The sequence below is a fragment of the Protopterus annectens genome, chromosome 9.part0 (genome assembly GCF_019279795.1).
Source record: "Protopterus annectens isolate FY-2018-M chromosome 9.part0, PAN1.0, whole genome shotgun sequence".
Taxonomy (NCBI): Eukaryota; Metazoa; Chordata; order Ceratodontiformes; family Protopteridae; genus Protopterus; species Protopterus annectens.
Genome location: NC_056743.1, coordinates 992,937,519 through 992,961,123, shown reverse-complemented (window position 1 = coordinate 992,961,123; position 23,605 = coordinate 992,937,519). Strand labels below are relative to the sequence as shown.

At 40.5% G+C, this 23,605-nt stretch overlaps 2 protein-coding genes across 3 annotated transcripts in view; one reads left to right on the top strand and one right to left on the bottom strand.

Moving 5' to 3' along the window:
* Positions 1–23,605, bottom strand: part of PMEL (premelanosome protein) — a 706,375-nt gene that overhangs the window by 330,177 nt on the left and 352,593 nt on the right. Inside the window, exon 1 of one of the 2 annotated variants that reach the window (XM_044083765.1) lies at positions 16,594–16,698. The exons of the other annotated variant lie outside the window; for it this stretch is intronic. The gene's annotated coding sequence lies outside the window, so the exon portion shown is untranslated. Of the gene's footprint in view, positions 1–16,593; positions 16,699–23,605 lie in introns of those variants that run through there. 2 annotated transcript variants of the gene reach the window in all.
* The window catches only part of CDK2 (cyclin dependent kinase 2), a 206,514-nt gene continuing 199,704 nt past the window's right edge, over positions 16,796–23,605 (top strand). Inside the window, exon 1 of the mRNA XM_044083766.1 lies at positions 16,796–16,920. Coding sequence (XP_043939701.1) covers positions 16,805–16,920 — 116 coding nt within the window. The 5' untranslated portion in view covers positions 16,796–16,804. The remainder of the gene's footprint in view (positions 16,921–23,605) is intronic.

The window sequence follows — 23,605 nt, the reverse complement described above, 5'->3', positions numbered from 1 at the left end:
AAAACTTTCTCAGATGATATAAGAATGCCATTTAGTCTTGATAAACATGCAAAACCAACCTTTAAAACAGGAAAGCTGCAGCACCAAGAAAATATCAGTCCGGAACTCAAATGGCATATAAAAACTTGAGCAGGAGGGAGCCTACAAATATTTGGGAATTGAAGGATTGACAATAAAATATGAACAAATGCGAACAAAACTTAGTAAGGAATATTTTAGAAAACTAAAATTAATATCGAAAACAGCCCGGACTTCTAGCAACAAAGTCCAAGCTATAAAACAATTTGCTCTTCCTGTTCTAACTTACAGTTTTGAGGTGACTAACTAGCATGGAAAGGTACTGGATCAGCTGGTCAAGAAAAATGATTCTAAAATCAGTGTGTATACCAAGATTATATACTCCACATTCTGAAGATGTGGGCCCCCTTGAAACTGGATTATATGTATAGAGCTACAGTTGTAGGACTGTATACATATCTGCTGACCTCACAAGATTGAAACATAGTGAACGTTTTAAAACATGAGGAAAACAAGTCTAAGATGACCTCCCTGCTTAATTTAGCAGAAACATATTGGTGTCAAGTGGGAAAGGAAATCAAACCAAAAGTAGACAAAAAGCACGTGTGCCAATAAATAAAAGAAAGAATACAAGGAGAAGGGTCAGATGAGAAGGTAAGAAATGTGGAAAAGGCATAAATATAGTTGCAAGTGCAGAAAACTTCTGGAGCAATCTCATGTCGCTCAGGATCTGACTCAGAAATGGTTAAGGAGAGGTGATTTTAAACCAAAAAGATGAACGGTTAATATTGCTCCCAGATAGTAGACTATGTACACGTTGATTTACAAAGTCCACTGAACACATCACAAAAACAAACAATGCAGGTTTTGTAAAACAGAATTGGAAACAGTCGCACATCTTTTTGCTAGATGTGATAAACCAATGGCAGAGAGCCTATACACTGAAAGGAATAATAATTTGGCAAAACTGCTGCACTGGGTATTATGCAAATATTACAACACTGAAGTAGCTGAGAAGCATTGGAAACATAAGCCACAAAGCTTTACAGAGAATGATGAAGTTGAAATCCCATGGGATCACCTATTACCAACAGTTCAAAAAATAGATGCGAGAAATCAGATGAAGTAGCCCATGAAAAGAAGACAAAAGTGGTTTTGATCATACAAAGTGCTACACCCAGTGATTACAGTGTCTTACATACAGAGAGACAAAGTCAGAAAATACCAGGATATGCAGGCAGAAACTAGGTCAATATTGAAGTAGTAGTAGGAGCAATGGGTCTCATAAAAAGAATTTACAGTCTTATATAGATATGCTACTGATACATGTAACTGCATGAATTGCAAAAGGGGTGAATTCTGGACACATAGCGGGTGATATGAAAAGCACTTTTGGCTAACATCAAAGATTGAAACAATACTAATTTCATGAACTTTATTCATACTTTGATTTAGGAATGGGATCCATTCCTGTCATGGTATCAAATACCCACAAATCTTGGAGAAATTAAACCGCATGAAACACTGATGCATGATACTGAGTAAACGTCAGTAACAATATGAGAGGGAGATGTTCAGCTGAAAATGCTCAGTTTAAACATAAAGGTCAGCTATATGAGAAATGAGGAAATCTATAGTGAGTGACACTAAGGAAGACTACCGATTGTCAGAAAACTGGGAACAGAAAAACAATGTAAGGATAGTTGTCATGAAGAGATAGCCACAACAGAGAATGTAGGAACAACTGCAGTATACAGCATCCAGCTCACTGGATCACACTGGCATTTTCACTGCAATTGGAGATTTTTTTTTTTTTTAGAAAACTACTTAAAGACTTATTTTACTCACGGATAAAACTGAGTTGGTATACCTGACTATATACAACTATATGGTACAGAACCCTAGGGAGTGAAGGCAGAGCAGTTGAAGCTGGAGGTGATGGAACTGAAGTGCCAGAGACAATTGGTAGGATGCACAATGTGAGACAGACAAAGAAATTAGGACATCAGTGCAGAAGCCAAAGTAGCTCCAACTGGGGAGAAGGCCAAAGGAATCAGATTAACATGGTTCGGGCACATGTGAAGGAAAGCAGATAATGATCTGGTGAATAAGAATTATGAGAAGGAGAAAGGAAACAAGGGTGTTCACCAAAGAGATACAAATTGAGTGAAGATATGCAACAGTCAGCCATTTTTGTCAAAGAAGGTAAAACAGTGCACTGAATTAAGAAAACGGCAACAACTGATGTGACATCCTTGACCCCATATAGAAAATGGGAAAAAGGGGGTTGATGATGACCTGAATAGATAGGGATCGATGACACCAAGATTCAGCAAGAATAAAGAGTATCTACTAACCAACTTACTAATCAATGGCTCAGGTTCCCACTGAGGAGTCCTCCAAGCAATAAGACTGTAGAGACGGGGACATTCAGGAAAAATACAGAAGTTTATCAGCACATCCAAGATATACGAGAGTCAACTGATTGAAAGGTCTTTTTGGTTAGAATTTGTCTGAGACAAAAACTGAAAGGTCCAGCTGTCGTAACCTGCTGGAAAACCTACTCTATTGTAAAACTACTTTAGTTTATTGGAGAGGAATGAGAGACCTGTAAGATGTGCAAACTACAGGCAAGAGGGTAGAAGATATGAATTAACTGTGGACAGCCTGGTATTAGGTGAGAAAAATGTTGGACCTTTGTATAACCCATCATGCTTTTGATTAGTTCTGATTACCTCAATGTGCATGTTTGTTAAATTTTAGTTGCATACCAAAGATACAACTAAGAAACTTAGAAGAACTGACTGCTTCAATGGGCGAGAGGGTCAAGGAAGGTTATGTAAAAACACATGGTTTACTTACTCTGGGTATAGTGACAGCGTAAACGTCTGAGGTAAAAGAGTGGAAAACCTTAGTCAAAACACTGACTTGATTTTAAAGGCATTTAAGTGCAACTACATTGCGTTAAGCCATAGCTACAGTGCAAGAAAGCTGGATTACAGCCTTGAATGAATACAGCCAAGAGCAAGGCCGGCTGATACAACAGTGGGGTCTTCTGCATACTAAACAAGAAATGAATCTCAACAGGGGTCGCAACTACTGATACTGGAAGTGGGCCTAAGATGAAGCCCTGAGGAATGTCCAAGTCATCTAGCAGGAAATGAGAAATGCCTCTTTTCCATTCAACTGCTAACCCTTCATGTCCCAGACAGCTAAAGAATCACTTCTTGTAACAGTGAGTGAAACCCATGCATTATAGAGCCTGCTCCAGCTTATGCTGTGTCAAATGTTTTTTCACAGGCTACAACATGCCACAATTTTGCTGGCTGTCAATACAATCAACTTGCAGGAAGGCAGTGTCTATACTGTTCTTTGGCCTAAAGCCATACAGTGTTCCAGAGTTCAAAGTTGAGCTGATGAGATATCACAAATGAAGACATTACACACAGCTGTCTATGATTATGAAGTGGAAAAAGTAGTACCATACAATAATGGTAGCTAAAGCAACAGTAGGGCTACCTTTGTGGAAAGGCATTTCACCTAGACGAATATAAGGGACATAAATTTCTTTGACAGAGCAAATGATAATAAAAATTGGATAGACACCTGTCATAGTTGAAATGTTCATAAATTCAGGGCAGATTATCTTAGCACTTAGCTGCAATTTTCAAAAATTCATGGGAAGATCAACTTGTAGCAGATAATCTGTTTTAATTTTAAAAATGAATGCATGCTGTATTTAGAGAAATTAAGTGCACAGCGAAGTGTAGGTAGTTATAATTAAGAGAAGCAAAGAAGCTGAATGAATATGGGCCTGAATGTGCCCCCCCCCCTTTTTTTATATATAACAGAATCATGAAAATGCTGTACAATTACGTCACCAACCTCATGTGGGAAAGAGTAAGGTCTTATAACCAGAATGAAGTAAATAGTCAACACTACTCCAAAACACTCTGGAGTCAGTGATGTGACAGCACTGTTTTTCCAAGACAATATGTACAGTAGATATAAAAAGTTTACACACCCCTGTTAAAATTCCAGGTTTTTATGATATACACAAATGAGACCACAATAAATCATTTCAAAACTTTCCCCACCTTTAATGTGACCTATAACCTGTACAATTCAATTGAAAAACAAATCTGTTAGGGGGGAAAAATATAAAAAACATACAACAAACTGGTTGCATAAGTGTGCACACCCTTAAACTAATTCTTTGTTGAAGCACCTTAATTACACCATTCAGTCTTCTTGGGTAGGAGTCCATCAGCATGGCACATCTTGACATGGCAATATTTGCCCACTCTTCCTTGCAAAAGCACTCCAAATCTGTCAGATTGTGTGGACATCTCTTGTGCACAGCCCTGTTCAGGTCACCCCACAGATTTTCTATTGGATTCAGGTCTGACAAAAATAAATTTAAAAAGGGCTACTGCCTAGTCTAAAGGAAATCTAAATATGTTAGATCAGTTGATGGAACTCCACACATCATTAAAGAAGGAAAGGTGAACTTTTTTATAATTCCAAGTGAAGCACAGTCTCTACTCCTTTGTGTATTTTAGTAAGATTCCGTTCCACTACCACAATCCCAGCTAATACACTGCTATAGTGTATACTTGTTAGGACCCAGTCAACAGTGCTATCGGAATAATCACTATTGATCTGGGTTATAAAAATCTTTGGTAATTGTGTACATTAGGATACACTGCCTTGGCTTGCACAGCTATGGACAGATAATAGATGGTGATGACTGCTAATCAAGGGTGCTGACTGCACAGCAGTAGTTAATCATTAATCTACCTGAATCATTTCTTTTGTACCCCATTCCTAACTCTAAGACTCTACCCCTGACCCCAATACAAAAACCTTTCCCTAACCTTGATTCTACAAATCTCCCTACTTCATGTTGCTGCAGTCCTCTAAGTGGATGCCAGGAGTTGTCATGTCACAGCCACACCATGCAGCACTTGTTACTGCACATTCCAGTGTGTTTACCTGAGCCAATACACTTGGATGAATTTGTTTTTACAGCCAATAACAGACAGTCTCTAATAAATTATATCATTCAAAATGACAGCTCTCTAATTATATAGCTTATACAATTTCTCATTTTCTATTTATGTTTCATTTTCACTTGTGCTTGTCTATATGAAATCTACAGTGGGTCATCATCTCTGTAGCACTCGTATGGTACATTGATAGTACAATATTCAGCTCAAAAGGCAGTGAAAAATGTATGGGTGTGCACATATGAGAAGCTTCACAGTGAGTAACACATACAAGCGCAAAAAGTTAAAATGACTTGACTAGAATATGAATTTCAAAAAAGGAGTTCTCGCCTTTAACAAGGCTTTCAGATATAGTATGTAGACACCTACAAGTACAAAGTAAATTGGAAAATATACTTCTAAAATATTTGGGCATTTATCTGCCTTTTACCATACCTAACTACCCATCCAGTATACAGTTCTAAGGGGTCCCTACCATGCATAGCTCTCAACCTTTTACCTCCAGAACTTAGGCTGCATCCAGAAATAAGCATAGATACTTTACACACAAAATGACAAAACAGTTTCACAATTTTATTCAGTCTGTCACCTCCCTCTTAAATAATCATAATCCATCTCCTGACCCTCGCAGAACCCTTTCCCAGAACCCTTTCCTTTGATCTGATTTCCACATCAATCATTCTCAAAATTAAACCCACTACTCTGGTCTCCGACAACCTACTTCATTCATACTACTGCTACACAAGAGCAGGGCCTCAACAGAATACAGACCAATAGCATTTCTCCCACCTCTATTTAAAATACTAGAAAAATGCATCCAACATCAGGTAATGAAATTCATCACTGAACATACCATCCTGTCTCCACAAAACATGGCTTTCAACCCTATCACAGTACAACTACAAATCAAAACAGAAATACAGGGAAGCTCACATCTAACATCTTCCTCGATCTGTCAAAACCTTTGATTCAGTTTCCCACTCAAAACTACTTCAGCAGCTCCCCTTCATAGGGCTTAACAATAGCTTGCTCTCCTGGTTTGAAAGCTACCTGTAGAGTAGAGGTCAGGCAGTACAATGGAAAAACTGCAGCTCTTCTTTTCTCTCCCATGTGAGTAAGTGTTTCCCCAAGATTCCATCCTTGGTCTCCTACACCTCAATATTTGCATAAACAAACTTTCACACTGCTAGCAAACATGCCACTGTTGTAGTATTTTTACAGTGCTACTGTACAAAAGCACACCCAGGAATTCCTTAACTGTGTCAAAGTTTGGCTTAGTAGCCAACAGCTGCTACTAAATCCAAAGAAATTCTAGTTAATTCTCTTTACTCTCAAATAACTAGATGACAAGAAGACAACACTTTAAAATAACTGACAATAAAACAATTGTATGAGTAACCCATACAAGGCTCCTTCAGTCACAACCAATGACGAACAAAGATACAACTATCACATAAATGAAGCTGTAAAAAAAAAAATCAAAAACTATGTTCCCTCTACATGATTAAACCTTGCCTGATCATCTCTGATAGAAAACACATGGTTACAGCCTACCTTCTCACTGCCTTCCTTTATGCTGCTCCAATACTAGTCAAACCAATTACATCTCCTTGAGCAATGCTATAACAAAGTTGCCAGATTTGCAACCAATATGCCTTACAGGTCCGTCCCACAACTGTATTGCACTACATCAGCTTTACAGGCCAGAACTAAAATACTCACAAACTCTCAACTGTCCATTATTCCTATCCTTCTACATAAATCCAGATCATATCTAAGTAACATCTTCTGGCATTACTCACCAGCCAGATCGCTTTGTTCTACAAATTACTCATTTCCATTACTAAAGCAAGACATATTGCTAGTTTTCCCTTTAATATTCATCTTTTTCCAAACTATGGAACTTGATCCCTCTTTCCCTGAGGCGACTCATTAAGTCTTTGCTGTGCTACAGTTCACCCTATTCCAGTCCAACACTACTACTGCCTACCTGTCCTGAACTGAACTCTACAATTTATACTGTATGCATACCTCTCAAATGTCCAGATTTTTGGCTCACAGTTTTGGTCTATTCCTCATAAAATCTGTGATTTTCTGGCAAATCACCAATAATTCAAAGGGGGATATTCCAGGGTGACTCCTTGTAACCACTGCGATTTTGTCTTGCCCTTAACCCATTAAGCTGTCTACTTAACAGCTTAGGCCATGGCTATAATCTGTCTCCTAGAAAACAACAAAAGTGTAAAGACTTCCCATCCTCTTTTTGTCGACGATTTAAAAGTGTATAGCTTATCAGATGAGGAACTGAAAGCACAACTGCAAGTTGCCAAACTTTTTCGGATGATACAAGAATGTCATTTGGTCTTAATAAATGTGCAAAAGCAACCTTTAAAGCAGGAGAACCACAGTATCAAGAAAACATTGGTCTGGGACAAGAATGTGATAAAAAAGAACTTGAGCAAGAGGGAGTGTATAAATATTTGGAAATTGATGAAGGATCAACAATAAAACATGAACAAATGCAAATAAACTGAGAAATCTTGATGAACCTATAAGGAATATTTTAGAAGACTTTAATTAATCCTGAAAACAGTGATGACCTCTAGGAAGAAAATTCAAGCTATATTCAAGCTATAAACCAATTTGCTCTTCCTGTCCTAACTTACAGTTTTGGAGTGATTGAATGGCCCCAAAATGTGTTTGGTAGATTAGACAGGAAAACAAGAAGGATGCTTCATGCTCACCAAATGATTTATAAAATCAGGGCATACCAAGATTGTATATTCCCCATTTTGAAGGAGGGATGGGCCTCCTTGAAATTGAATGCATGTACAGATCTGCAACCGTGGGACTGCACACATCTGCTGACCTCACAAGACCCAAATGTAGTGAAAGTTTTGAAACATGAGGAGAATAAATCTAAGATGACTTCTCTGCTTAATCCAGCAGAAGCATAATGGTGTCAAGCAGGAATGGAAATCAAACCAGAAATATATAAAAATCAGGTAACAACTGAATGTGCCAAAAAACAAAAGAAAGAATATAAGGTGAAGAACAGATGAGAAGGCAAGAAATGTGGAAAATACATAGATAGTTGCAAGTACAGAAAACTTCTGAAAGAACCTCATGTTGATCAGGATCGAACACAGGAATGGTTAAAGAGAGGCGAATGCAAACCAAGACATAAAACGACTGGCGGCCCAAGATAGTGGGCTACGTACATGTTGGTTTACAAAGTCCACTGAACATGTGGGAGAAACAGACAAATGTAGGTTTTGTAAAACAGAATTGGAAACAGCTGCACACCTTGTTAATGGCTGTGACGTTCTAATGGCAAAAGGACTGCATACTGAAAGGCATAATAAATGTGGCAAAGACTTGTACTGGGGATTGTGCAAACATTATGGTACTGAAGTGGCTGAAAAACACTGGAAGCATGAGCCACAAAGCATCAGAGAAAATGATGAAGTCTACATTACATGGGATCACCCATTACTAAGTTCAAAAGACAGCTGCTAGAAAACCAGAAATAGTGGAACAGGTAAAGAAGGCAAAAGTAGCAGTGATCATTGAAGTCGCCACACCCATTACAGTTTGTTGTGTACAGAAAAACACCAAGTCAAAAACATATCAGGATTTGCTGGCAGAAATGAGAGCAATGTGGAAGAACAATACCCAGACAGTTCCAATAGTAGTAGGTACAATGGATTAATCGACAATTGTATTTAAATATGCTACCAATACATATAACAGCGTACGAATTGCAGGAAGAGTCATTACTGGGCATATTGCAAGTGCCACGAACAGCACTTTTGGCTGACATTAAAGACTGAAACAATTATTGTTTCTAGCAATTTATATATAGCACTTTTTATGCCTGCTGCATAGTTTTTAGTGCATTTTATTGCTATTAACTAATCTGCACGGGTAACTGATTTGTTTGCAGTTAAAAGCATTCTATAGAGTCTCTTTGCACCTTTATCCGTTTAAAAACGTTTATTTTGTGGCTTTCTGTAGTGTATACTGTCCTAAAGAGCGTAGGCTAATAGCTTTAGTATTGTCCTAGTTCAGATTTGCTGGCTCTGTGCCTCTGTCTCTACAGTGATTGTTCAAAGCACACGAACAGGCCATCTTGAATTAGCAGAAGCCTTTCTTTACCTTGGCTAGATTATGTTAATTGGCTGCTGGCTATTAGGGGCTGGTTCTTTTGTGCTTTTTTTTAAAAAAAAGTTGTCTAAGGTTGTATCTTCTGGTATTTAAGCCCTAACTTTGAGAGGATTTCTGTCTATACACACTGAGCAGAGTGGAGGAGGGGCGTGGACTACAACTCTGACCTGAGATATACAAGTATCCTGTTTTTTTGGATTATTTATACGGATTGTTTCTAGCAATTTATATATAGCACTTTTTATTGCCTGCTGCATAGTTTTTAGTGCATTTTATTGCTATTAACTAGTCTGCACAGGTAACTGATTTGTTTACAGTTAAAAGCATTCTGTAGAGTCTCCTTGCACCTTAACCTGTTTAAAAACTTTAATTTTGTGGCTTTCTGTAGTGTTTACTGTCTAAAGAGCGTAGGCTAATAGCTTTAGTATTGGTCGCCACCCTCCCTCCCTGTTCGTGTCTCTGTTATACTTGGTGGCTTTGCAGTTGCCCGCCCCTACTGTAAATTTGATCTGGGACACTCCTCCCAGTCTAGTGTCATTAGCTCATTCTACCTAATACAGAGAGAGCAACTGAGAAGGCCTTCTGTTTCTCCTTTTTCCCTTTCAAAAAAAAAAATTGCCTGAATCTCCTTGTGTTCCAACTGTGCTTCTCAAACATTTTGGAAATATAGAGTATATTTTACAGCATTTATTATAACTTTAATTGCCTTAATATTGCTACAACTCAAATGCTCTAGGTTGCACTGCATCTGAATTGTGTTTTAGCTGCTTTTCTGTATATATATATATAGACTTCTCTGTATATGTAGACTAGCTACTTATTCTGCTGTATTACTGCCTCAAATCGTTTTTCAGTTGTGCACGTGCCTTGCTTCATTTAAAAAGTTTTAAATTGCTAATTTTGTAGAGTTTTAATTGCATTTACTGTTGAGGACTACACACTCAAGTGTGTTAGCCTCTTCTGTGTTTATTTACTGTATTATTGCATAGTTGAGCCTGTTTTAACCAAAAAAAAAAAAAAACTATCTTGTTTGCTCGTTTCCCACCTTTCCTAGCCAGTCCATAACCCAGGCTTTGCTTGTCTCAGGACTTCATTTTCTGTATTCAGAGCTATCCAGACCTTGCTGTGGTATAGGGAAGTCCTACTGCTTTACCAGTGGGAGTGGTGAGCATTGTACTGCCTATCTAATGCTAGAGGAGTGGTTTCCAGCTCTGAAATTGTAATTTTATTAGCCTTTTTGGGCTGGTTTCTATCCCTTTCAACTTTCTGGCTTAAAAACGTGTGTGTTTGCACATTTTTCGCATCGTGCAGCACTGCGAGGCTACAGTTAAACTATTCCAGGTGCCAGAAAGTCTGCTCTTCAAAATTTCCCTTAGAACTAGCTGGTTTCTCAGTAGTAGCACTAAAATCTGAACCCCTGTGACTAGCACTTGCTCTAGAACCTGCTGGAAAGCACTAGGAAGCCTGAAACTGATACAAGCACTCAACTCTCCTTGTCAATAAGGAGAAATTAATTGTAGGCACTAAACAGCCTATAACTGCAAAGTACCTTGCAAAGGTAAGGGAAAACAGTTCTTATACTTTACAAAAAAAAGCACATAACAAGCATGTCCAAGGGTCAGCTTCCGGTGATTTCTCCTGTACACCTGGTGAATCTGGGCATACTGGGGCAATGCGGCAACTGCCTCATGTACACAGACAATCCTCTCCTCCTACCACCCAACACTACAACCTGAGACAGATGCACTTACATAGCCAAACTGGAAGCAAAGCCCTCTCCGGCCAAGATTGTGCTAGACAGTTAAGAGGAGAAGGTTAACACCTGCAGTACACCTCAAGCAACTCATAGCCCTTCAAAACCCACACCATCAACACCCACACATAGCAACAGTAAACCCACATATGCGGAGGCCCTTAACATTAACCTGTCCAAGCAACAAGGACCTCCGAAGCTGAAACGCAAACAAACACCAGTCAAAACCAAAGTGACACATAGCTCACAACACCAGTGTGCCATCCAACAGCCTCTAAGGCAAGACAATGTACCCAACACTTAGTCATAGGTGACTCTATAGTCAGGCACATTGATGTCCGATTCACCAGGCTAAACAAGGAGAAAATTACAGTCAGCTGCCTGTCGGGTGCCAGGATCCGCCACATAACACATGCACTCAAGTCACTCCACAACAAGTACAAATACGACTCTGTCATTGTCCATGCTGGAGTGAATGACTTGAGATGTACCCCCATGGACTACATGAAGAGAGACATAGAAGAGCTCTTGGATCATGTGGCCCAGGCAGGTATGACCCTAGCTCCGGGTAGCATCCTGCCTTCGCCCAGAATGATACCACAGTATAAGGACAAAATGATTGACTTCAATCATTCAAAGGGGATCCAGTATATGTCTGCCTGGGAAGACATGACCAACAAACCACAATGCTTTGCAAGAGATGGTCTGCACCTGTCACTCCTGGGATTCAAGTTACTAGCTGAAGCTCTTGCCACCCCTATAGTGCCTTTTTTAGGCAAGGTTCAAAGGATAAAACCACCACCATAACAGATACAAGCATGCAGAATCTGAAGGTAATGCTACTCAATGCTAGAATTCTAAACCTCAAAATGCAATCTCTCGAAGCACTCCTAAAAATGGAGAACATCTATATCTGTGTAGTAACTGAGACCTGGTTCAAGGCTCCAGAGAGCACCCATGCAATACCAGGCTACAACTCTTACCACACTTTTTGGCCACAAAACCAAGACCGAAACACTAAAGGTGGAGGAGTGTCCATATTCACACCTCCAGGCTAGTTGCCCAACAGAATGCATCTGAAATTCTCCAGGTGCAACTAACACTAGGTAAGACTGCAATCCAAATTGTAGCTTGCTACAGATCCCCCACCCTTTCTAAACATACTGGAAAATATTAAGATACAACCAAACACCCTAATACTGGGTGATTTCAACTACCCTGCCATTAACTGGGAAAACTACTCAGGTACCAACTCCTTTTCCCAACGGTTCTTGGAATTCATAAATTTCAACGCCCTGGATCAACTAATCCATTGTCCCACCAGGGGCTCCAATATCCTAGACCTGGTCATTACCAACATGGAGATAGATGCTCCACACCAGTGATCACCCGCTCATTGGTCAGGTCTGACCATAAGCAAATCACCCTTGACATCCACATCCCACCCCCCAGTAAGGAAACCTCCTTAAAAAACTTCTCCAAAGCCAACTTCATGCTACTGAAGTCAGACTGCAGAATCCTACACTAAGGCACTATACGATCACATCCACTCGTGCATGAATCGTGCCATCCCAAAAAGAACCAAGATGCTCTTCACCAAAAAAAGGAAGATAATCTGGTGGACCCCTGCTATAAACAAACTATACAACAGAAGGAAAAAAATGCTGCAGAAAAGAGGAAAATCCCAGGATGCAAAAAACTCCCTCACCAGCCTTGGTAAGAAGCTGAGCTCCCTCCTAAAATCCTCAAAAGCTAGTTGCAAAAATAAAACTGCCAAAGATTCCAAAGACAACCACAAGGCATTCTACAATTATGTCAAGAATCTAAAGGGCAATGCTCAGATCTGCTCTGAACTACAACAGAATGGCATTAAATATACTCTTCCCAAGGATATTGCCAATATCCTGGCAGATCAATTTAGATTGCCAAATTCCGGTAATCACAGCCACACAGGTAGAAACTGCACTCTCTAAAGCTACGAATACAGCATCCATGGGACCAGATGACATCCCAGGCTGTGTACTACATGAACTACAAAATTAACTGGCACCTCACCCAAGTATCATGTTTAATCATAGCCTCACCTCAGGCTTCGTGCCCACTGAGTGGCGCACAGCTACAGTTATCCCATGCCACAAGGGGGGATCCACCTCGGATCCCGGGAACTACCGTCCCATCAGTCCGACAAGCCTGATCTGCAAGGGCATGGGACGCATCATCATGCAACTTATAAACAAAGACATTGGCAACCTTCAAACACTGGACCCCCACCCAGTTTGGGTTTGTGAGGGGCCGATCTTGTCTCCTGAATCTGATTGACTTCTTCTAATCAGTCTCCAGAGCTGTGGACGAGGGTAAGGCAGTCCACACAGCCTATCTGGACCTCACCAAGGCCTTCGACACCATCCCCCACTCTGGAATCACAGATAAACTTACTAAGCTGGGCATAAAATCCCTACGTCACTCGATGGGTTGCCAACTGGCTTACTTACAGTAGCAGACTCCAAATCCAGCTCCAGACAAGTGGAGTACCTCAGGGTTCAGTCCTGGGACCACTCTTGTTTGGCATCTACTTCTTTGAAGTACAGGCCATCACTAAGGGACTCTGGCTAACAAAGTTCGCAGATGACTGCAAACTGGGAGCCATTATTGAATCCCCAAATGATGTGGATATTCTACAAAAGGGCCTTACAGAAACAGATGCCTGGTGCCAGAGCCATGGGCTCAAGCTTAATATCAACAAATGCATAGTTATCCCCCTTGGGAAAAAAACATGTACCCATGAATTACCACATAGGTGTCAGTACACTAAACATCGAAAGTGTGATGAGAGACTTAGGGACACAGGTGGACAGTGGTCTCACTTTCAATAACCGCATCGCCACAACAGTCAGGAAATCCTATGTGGCACACCTCATCACCAAGGACTTTTTTCCAGAAAAAAGGAGGTCATTGTCCCACTGCACTCATCCCTCATTAGACCCATTATAGAGTATAATGCCCAGTTTGGTATGTACCTCACAAGACATCTGCAACAGCTGGAAAGGCCACAGAAATACCTCACTGAAAGAATCACAGGCCTAAATCAAATGCCATATGCTGTCAAACTCCAGCTATACTCTGTGGCATATTGTCTACTCAGAGGCGATCTCTGCTTAACATACAAGGCCATGTCGAACCCTGAGCTGTTGGACATGCTCCACTTAAAAGAAATCCCAATCCCTCAGAGCCACATGCTCCAGGGATCTAAACCTTGTCATCACAATGAACAAAACATGCTGGAGGGATAGGTTCCTGACCCAGAGACTCCCCATACATGTCAAGCAGAGCGCCTCCTTGGCCCTCTTCAAATGGAATCTTGATGATTGGATGGAAGATAGGAAATTCACCCCGGGGATCATGTCAGTCACCCTGCTAGACAGGGGTCCAGATAAGTAAATATTGTGGGGAAAAAATATCCAGGGAATTGTTACGGCTACGCTTGTATAGGCCCCTAGGGCCGATAGCCTAGTACCAACCTATGAACTTCAATCATACTTTAACTTAGGAATAGGGTCCATTCCAATCATGGTATTAGAAACACAAAAGACTTGGAGAAATTAAATGTGAGAACTCCATCCCTCTTTTCCTAAGGCAACTCATTAAGTCTTGGCTATGCTACTGCTCACCCTATCCAGTCCAACACTACCGCTGCCTACCTGTCTTGAACTGAACTCTACAGTTTATACCGTATGCATACCCCCTCAGCTGTCCAGATTTTTGCCTCATATTTGGTCTGTTCCTCATAAAATCTGTGTTTTTTTTGGCAAATCATCGAGGACTGAAGACACTAAATAACGACAGACGTTTGATTCCGAGTATGCTAGCACAAGACCTGTTACTCTAACAACTGTATAAGTTTATAAGAATATTTAAAATCTCTCGGTGTCTTGGGGCCTTTGTTTCCCCCATTATTTTGTCTATGTTCACATTTTTATGAGCTTAAAAAGAGGTCGAGAGATATGACAGTATGCAGAGTCTTCTCTCTGGTCTAATCTTTAATATATCCAGTGCATCCCACAGACGTCAGCAGACCCACGACGACACACTACAATCTGTTCCTTTTGCACAGACAGTTACTACTAAACCTATGAATATATTTCCAAAGAATGTCTGCACATTGGTGAAATCGTATTCAAACCGCGATTTTTTTCCTCTCTACAGTCTTAACTGTATTTACATATTATTTAACTTCAGCTGTATTCTTGCACTTGTGTACAGCTGTGCTTCCCGCATTTTCTATCTGCGATGGCAATTTTCACCCCAAACCTTCGCTGCCTGCAAAGGGTGTCTTTGTGTGTCCCCAGTCGAACTATGCCAGAAAACAAACGTACGTTAAAAATATTAGCACTATAATCTTGAAAAGTTGCAGTACTGATGTTTTATTTATTATGGTAATGCACATCATGAAAAGCTGAAAAATGTGAATACGTACTTTCTGAAATAATAAAAATAGTAACTGTTGCTGTTTTAAGTCACTACACCACCTTTTCTCCCCCAGATCGCCAGTTTTTGGCGGACAAAGTTGAGAGGCATGCCGTCAACCGTATGGAGAAATAGTCGTCATTGGATAGCCTCAAAATAAAACATTACTTTTGACTTTGATCCCCCTGAACTAAGGTAGCATAATCTCCAAAATAACATACGTAGAAATTGCGCACGGGGTAAAAGAAGACCCTTATAAATCGTAATGATATAGTGAAGGAGCTCATTTATAATATGTACTATTCAAAATCTAATGAAAACAAGTAAATCATTTTAAATAAACGTATACCAGTATAAATTTACAACACTTTCGTTGCCGTTATTCAACGAAATATAATTCAGGATCGTGTTGCGTCGCTGGGCGTCATGACGTACGCAATTAATAGCTGTCGCTATTTGTACATTGTACCACCTTTACAAACAGCCATACGTAGAGTACAATAATATTTAAATTATTCTACATTTACGGCTTTACGACGATTAACAGTAATTTTTGCACAAAGTTGGCTTGTTTGCTGGTAGCTGATCGGAACATGCGTCCTGAAGCGTTACATGTCCCTGGAAATTACAGTAAGGATTCCATTTATCCTAATGCACAAACACTTCACACAGATATTGACGTAAATATCCCACATTCGTAGTAATTTTGTTGAAAGACTCTGCAAGATGATGTCTGTCGCATTTTTGTAACAAAGCACAAATACCTAAAACACAGAAATGAGCCAAGTGTATGCTGCTATCAAAATCAATAGAAAGCAGTCTTACGGTCAACTTTTCAGCACAACAAGACAGACACCTTGTTAGTCACCGTTGAGTTCCAGTATTCAAACGTAAACCTTAAAAATGTAGTTTCTGATTAATGAGCTAACTTGAATAAGTGTGCATCTGCACAAATACATGTCTCGGTAATACCAGAAACAGCTGGGCCGACAGCTTACTAACCACAAAAGGAACGCGCTCATGATTTCCACTGAAACTAAGCGTTCAAAAATGTTATTTGTTGCAAGGCTTCGGCTGTGTATTGATAACAAATAATGTAGATGCTTTATACTGATATACTTACAACTACAAACACTGTTCAGTAATGATTATGGAAAAATACCAATGGAAAGACAGTATCACCTGTTTAATGTCAAACCCAACTACCGGTTACCAAGTTCTACGTCTCACGTCGAATCTATCGGTCGTTCGCCAATAGAAACTGGAGAGGGCGGGACGAGCAGAACGCGGGAAGAACCGGTCTAGTTACTTTGTTAAAGCAAAACTTGTACGTACGGTACGGGTCTAGGATTTCGAATTATCCGTCCCTTGTTGCCTACTTAGGGACTTAGGCATGGAGAATTTCCAGAAAGTAGAGAAAATTGGTGAGGGTACATACGGTGTAGTATATAAGGCTAAAAACAAAATCACCGGGGAAGTTGTGGCGCTGAAAAAGATCCGATTAGATACGTAAGTGAATCAACGTGGCCAACTAACTATTTAGGAGTATCACAGTAATTTCTTTCGTTTGACTTATTTACGTGATTGTAGAGGCGGGTTTCTTTTGAAGGGCGTGCTCCTAAGGGGAGGAGCTATTACACTCGGGGCGGGTGGTCAACACTGCTGAGTCGGTGTTATAGTTGTAAACTTTATTTTTAAAAAACACACCTCTCAAGTGTACCTCATTGCGAGGAACGTACCTCATTTGGGGTCTTAAAAAGTTCATGTTCCTCGAAGTTCCAAATTGAAAGACTCTGTCACACATTCTGTGTTAGGAATTTTTTTAAGTGATACCCATGGTAAATAGAAATGGATCATATTAATTCATTAAAAGATATGTATAAGTAAAACCAACATATTTTAACCATCCTATGGCCTTCCTAGTTGAAGCTGTTGGTAAGCCATAAGTATGTGTTCCACATTGTGCCCATTTGTTTCACATTATGAGGGCTAGTGTTCCTCATTTTGGAGATGGAAGGTTGAGAACTATGTTAAAAACAGATTTATAGAATTTTGATAACTTCAACTGAGAAGATTAGGATTAAATAGATATATTTATACCCGCAAATGATTTAACAGAACAGACTGATTTAGTAGTAATTTTTAAACAAAAGAGTAGGTCATTGGCTTTGGTATGGATACCCCCATCTTAGTCAATAGCACCCACATCTGATAGCTTTTGGTCTTGTGATAATTTGTTTTGCAATTTATTCTACTGCCACTGGTCTCCTACTTTTTGTTTTCTGTGGTATATAGTGTAGTAATTATTGGCTAACCATTTGTTTTGTCCTCTTGGTGGTTTGCTAGAATCCATCAACCTAGCCATTTGTCTGTTGAGTAAGAGATTTTGTATTGGAACATTACCCTGCCAGATGCGCAGTAGCAAGGACCGCCCAAACCCCGCCCAGCACTTTGCTCATGAAGTTTATTTTGAAAAGTGCTTTTGAATAAACATGGGGAAATCGTCCTCAGAAAGATGAGTATGGTAAACATTTTAATTATTTCAGTACAAAGCCTTTTCTCCCTTATTTGGTGGTACCAGGATTTCCACTTTGCAGTGATCAAAAGCTTTGATAAATTACATCTTAAACTAAATAATTTGACAGAACGTGTACTTAGAAATGCTGTACCGATCCAAACAGATTTACCTATTCAAACGAACGCAGAATATGCTGCATTTATACAAAAGTGTTGCACTATTACACTGGGAATTAAAATTCTTTAAAGGGGGGTGCGAACATATGATATGCTGCACATACAAAAAGTATTATACAGACTTACAATTCGTATTCTGTAAAGGTGAGGGGGGGTGACCTTTCTGGGAGGTCTTTTTTTTATTGCATTTATTGTGTGTATTCATTGTTCCACAGCTTCAGATTATTGCTTGTTGCTTTATCTCCAGAAAAATGCTTAAAGAAAGGCGGTAGGTGGGGGGGGTTGAAGGGGGGAAACCTGCAAAATCAAGTACTGCACAGGATTAAACCAAAGAAAGGTGGGAGGTGCACGGGTTATGGGCATGAACTGCAAAACGGGAACTTGTGGATACTGGGTACATACTGCCCTTCTGACCCACTTCTTACCATACACAAAGTGACAAAGCAAGTCAGTACACTTTTATAAATGTAGAAAATGAGAATAACTTTATTCAATCTCTGCTTTACATATCGTGTACTATAAGCTATAGTAATTGTAATTAAAGATAACATAAAAAAGCATGAAGCCTGTGTTTAAGAACGGCCAGAGAATGAATACTCACAATGGATATTCACCATCTCACTGTATAATCTGCATGGCTTGTCACTCAACCCTGTCAGTTGTGTAGGACACACCCATTCCTGTGTGAAAATCGTGGTGGGGTAATGTTCTAATACAAAACCAGTTGTATTTTAAGACAAACAGAGATGAAGATGTTATACGGCTTTCAGTATACAGTAGTGCTAAATTATTACCAAGGTGCTTACAGAAGGCTGTGTGTAACCACCATCTGCCGGAAATGCTAGCATACAGTTTTATAAAAATTTTCAGACATTTCCTGGACTGTTATGTCTTCATGGATGAAATGGGAGTACTGATCCAGTACCACAAAGTAATAGCTGTCAGTTTATTTTAGAGGCCTCCTCAAGGCTGAAGTGGTGTTTTTTGTAAACATTTTTTATATGACTAATAAAGGGGCTACTCCTTATGACAAAAATATGTTACTGTCTTAAAGAATTTGCCAGTTATAATGCGAGTATGACAAGACACTACAGGGCTGCCATGCACAGATAAATCATGACTGTTTTCTGCCAGTACTGGAACATCTATGGTAAGTTGGTGTTTTTCCAGGTACTGATCCCAAACTTTGAAAAAAAAAAATCACTTGTGGCACTTTCTGCATGCCTTATCAGTAACATGCACAAGCATTCCCTTTTTCATTTGTAATTGCAGTTTATATTCACACACACAGGATTAGAGATGAAGAGTTTAAGAAGCAGATGCGGTACATACTTTACTGTCATACTTGTTTATGTGCGGTATATAAATATAACTTTTGTGACATGAGTTGTTTCCAAAAAGGATCACCTGTGATGTGGACATCCACCCACTTATTACATTTTCAGTCGAGTCAATAAATGGGTTCCTAAATATCGTATAAGATGTAGATGATTGTTGCAGGAATAAAACACATAGTGTGAGAACAGTTTGCTATTTCGATGAAGACAAATGTGTATGATCAGGACATCCACCCAAATATCAAATATTAATTAAAATAGATTACTCAATTTCATAACAAATATAGGTGGATATCTAGGAATCAAATACAACATATGAGAAAGTACAGCTGTGCAAGTGCTCTAACCATAACAGTAGGTATTCAAGTAGATTGCTGATGCAGTAGCCTATGCTATATGTCCTGCCAAGGATTGGTCCACCTCCAAAGGCTTTTTAGGACCCTCTTTATGTATTGCAGCTGCTGCCTGCTTCAGAACGTATGATACAAAGGGCAGCAACAGTGCCAAACTTGAGAACTTTCTTATCCCCCGTTTTCAGAAATCTATATTTTCTAAAGAAACTAAAACAAAACACTGTACCAAAATGAGTGCAAATCCCAGGGGTCAGAGGGTGGGAACGGCTACTGCAGCAGTGATCTACTCAAGCATCTACTGTTATGCTAAGAGCACATACACAATTCATAGGTAGGTACTGGGCTATTGGCCGTAAGGCCTATATAAGCCTAGCCAAAAAATGGTACCCTGGCTTTCGCCACCCAAGAAAAAAATATTTTCCTGTGCCCCTGTCGAGCAGAACCACAGAAGTGATCCCCAGGGTGAATTTCCTGTTTCCCATCCAAATATCAAGATTTTTCTTGGAGTGCTGATGAGGAGCTTTGTTTGATATAAATAGGTAGTTTATTCCAGAGTATGGGAAGTCTCTGGGACAGGAATCTATCCCTCCAGCATGTTCTGTTTATTTTGGTGACAAGGTTTAGGTCCCCAGAGCATGTAGCTCGGAGGGATTGGGATGTCTTTAAGTGGAGCATATCCAACAGCTGTGGGTTTGACATAGCTTTGTATGTTAGGCAGAGATTGCCTCTGAGTAGGTGATATGTGACAGAGTAACGCTGGAGTTTTTTGAGATGGTCTGCGTAGGGCATCTGTTTTAGGCCAGTAATCCTGAGGTATTTCTGCAGCATTTCCAGTTGTTGTAGATGTCTTGTGAGGTACATACCAAAAGGGGCACTGTACTCTATAATGGGTTTAATGAGTGATGAGTATAGGGGAACAATTACCTCTTTTTTTTTGTTTTTTTTTTCCTGGATGAGAAACCTTTTTTGATGAAATGTACCACGTAGAAGGATTTCCTGACTACTGTGGCAATGTGATTATCAAAGGAGAGACTACTGTCCACCTGTGTCCCAAGGTCTCTTATCACACTTTTGGTGTTTAGACTACCGCCTATGTGGTAGTTCATGGGTACAGAGTTTTTACCAAAAGGGATGACAATCCACTTTTTGGCATTGAGCTTGAGGCTATAGGTTCATAGGTTCATACTAGGCTATCTGCCCTAGGGCATTTATAAGCCTAGCCAGAGTGTGTGTGGCTTTCACCACCCCTTAGGATGATAATACTATACCCATTAGTTTTCTGTGCCTCCCATCCACTCATCAAGATTTCTCTTGAACAGAGTCAGTGAGGGGCTCTGCCTCACATGGACTGGGATTCTGTTCCATAGTGTAGGGAGTCTCTGGGTGATGAATCTGTCCCTCCAGCACGTCCTATTTATATCCGTGTTGAGGTTTAAGTCTCTTGCTCTAGTGGCTCTGGTGGATTTGGATTTTTTGAGGTGGAGCATGTCCATTAATTCCGGGTTGGACATGGCCTTGTATGTCAGGCACAGATCACCTCTGAGCAGACGGTATGCGACTGAATAGAGCTGGAGTTTCTTCAGTCTGGCATCGTATGACATATGTTTGAGCCCCTTTATCCTTTTGGTGAGGAACTTTTGGGGTCTTTCCAACTGCTGCAGGTGTCGGGTAAGATACATTCGAATGGGGAGTTGTACTCAATCATTGGTCTGATAAGTGAAGAGTACAGGGTGCAATGACCTCTCCTGATCTGGATGTGAATCCCTTCATGATCAGGTGGGCAATGTAGAAGGTCTTCCTAACCACTTTGGCAATGTGAGTGTCAAAAGAGAGGTTACTGTCAACTTGGGTCCCCAGGTCCCTGATAACTTCTTCCGTGTTTAATGGATTACCACCTATGTGGTAATTAGGGGTTACCTTGTTTTTCCCAAAGGGTATGACTATACATTTTTTGGCATTTAGCTTAAGGCCATGGCTTTGGCACCAGTTATCCATTTCTATGAGACCTCTCTGGAGGATGTCTGTGTCTGATGGAGTGTCAATTATGGTGCCCAGTTTGCAGTCATCTGCAAATTTTGTCAGCCACAATCCCCTATGTTTGCCTGCACTTCAGAAAAATAAATGCCGAACAAGAGGGGGCCCAGGACTGAGCCCTGTGGGACACCGCTCGTGACCGGCTTAGAGTCTGACATGGCACCAGCAACTCTAACCCTGTGTGTTCTGTCCTTGAGCCAGTTTGCAACCCATCTTGTGACATATGGGTTTACATCTAAGCTGGTGAGCTTTTCTATGATGCCCGAGTGGGGTATTGTGTCGAACGCTTTTGCTAGGTCAAGGTAGGCTGTGTGAACTGCCTTACCCTCATCAATGGCCTTAGTGACTGTTTGGAAAAAGTCGACCGAGTTCAAGAGGCAGGATCTGCCCTTGACAAAGCCATATTGGGTAGGATCCAGTGTCTGTAGGTCCCCAATGTCTTTATTTATGAGTTCTATTATGATCCCCTCCATAGCTTTGCAGACAAGGCTCGTCAAGCTTATGGGGCGGTAATTTCCAGGGTCCGTAGAAGCACCGCCTTTGTGGAGTGGGACCACAGTTGCCGTACGCCATTCTTTGGGTATGTATCCTGTAGTAAGGCTAAGATTAAACAGCAGCCTTATGTGTGGGTTTAGTTCCTCAGTGAGTTCGTGTAGCACACAGCCGGGGACACCGTCCGGTCCCATTGATGCTGTTTTTTTGCTTTGGGGAGAGCAGCTCTCACCTGGGCATCTGAGATGTTTGGGAGGCTAGACTCTGGTGGGATAGATATTTCTCCTTTTGGGGGAGAAATTTGCACTGAACCTGTCTGCCAGTATGTTGGCAATGTCTGTGGGTTCAGTGATTTTTTTATCATTTTGGACTAATTCTGAGCATATCTGGGAGTTTCCACCCAGGTTTCTAACATAGCTAAAGAAGGCCTTATGATTGTCTTTTGTGTCATTAGCGATTTTTCTCTCAAAGTTGGCCTTGCATGATTTTATGAGTGATCGTAGTTTTTTGCTAGTATTGATCAGAGATGCCTTCCCTTTTAGGGATTATGCTCTGTCATGTAGTAGCTTTTTCCTCTTGTTGTAGAATTTGTTTATGGCTGGGGTCCACCAGACCGGGCGCCTGCCTTTGGTGGAAAGGGTCTTGATTTTATTAGGGATTGCTTGATCCATACATTCCTGGAGGTGCTCGTAGAAGGCATTTGTAAGGGTTTCAGCAGCGTGGGTTGTGGTTTCCACTGGCTCGGGGGCCTTGAAGGATACCACTCCAGTCTTAAGAAGTGTGAAGTTTGCTTTTGAGAAGTTCTTCACTGTGGTCTTTTTGCTAGGGGTGGGGCGGGATGTGGATCTCCAATGAGATTAATTTATGGTCTGATCTCACCAATGAGGGATATACTTCGGTGTGGAGCATTTTGTCCCCATGTTTGTGATGATCAGGTCTAGTATATTTTCTCCTCTTGTGGGAATGGTGACTAGTTGTTCCATAGCATTTGAGTTTATGAACCCAGGAACCTTTGGGCTAGGGTGTTGGGGCTTGAGTAATGTTCCCAGTCTATGTTTGGGTAGTTGAAGTCACCCAATATGATGGTGTTTGGAGAGACATTCATACTCTCCAGTGTCTTCAGGAAGGCTGTGTGGGTTTCCTGAGTTTGAGAAGGTGGTCTGTAGCATGCTACAAACTGTAGGGCAGTTTTACCTATGGTTAATTGCACCTGGATGGTCTCCGATGCTTCGTGTGTTGCCACTAACCTGGAGGTGTGGGTATCCTTTATGAATATGGATACTC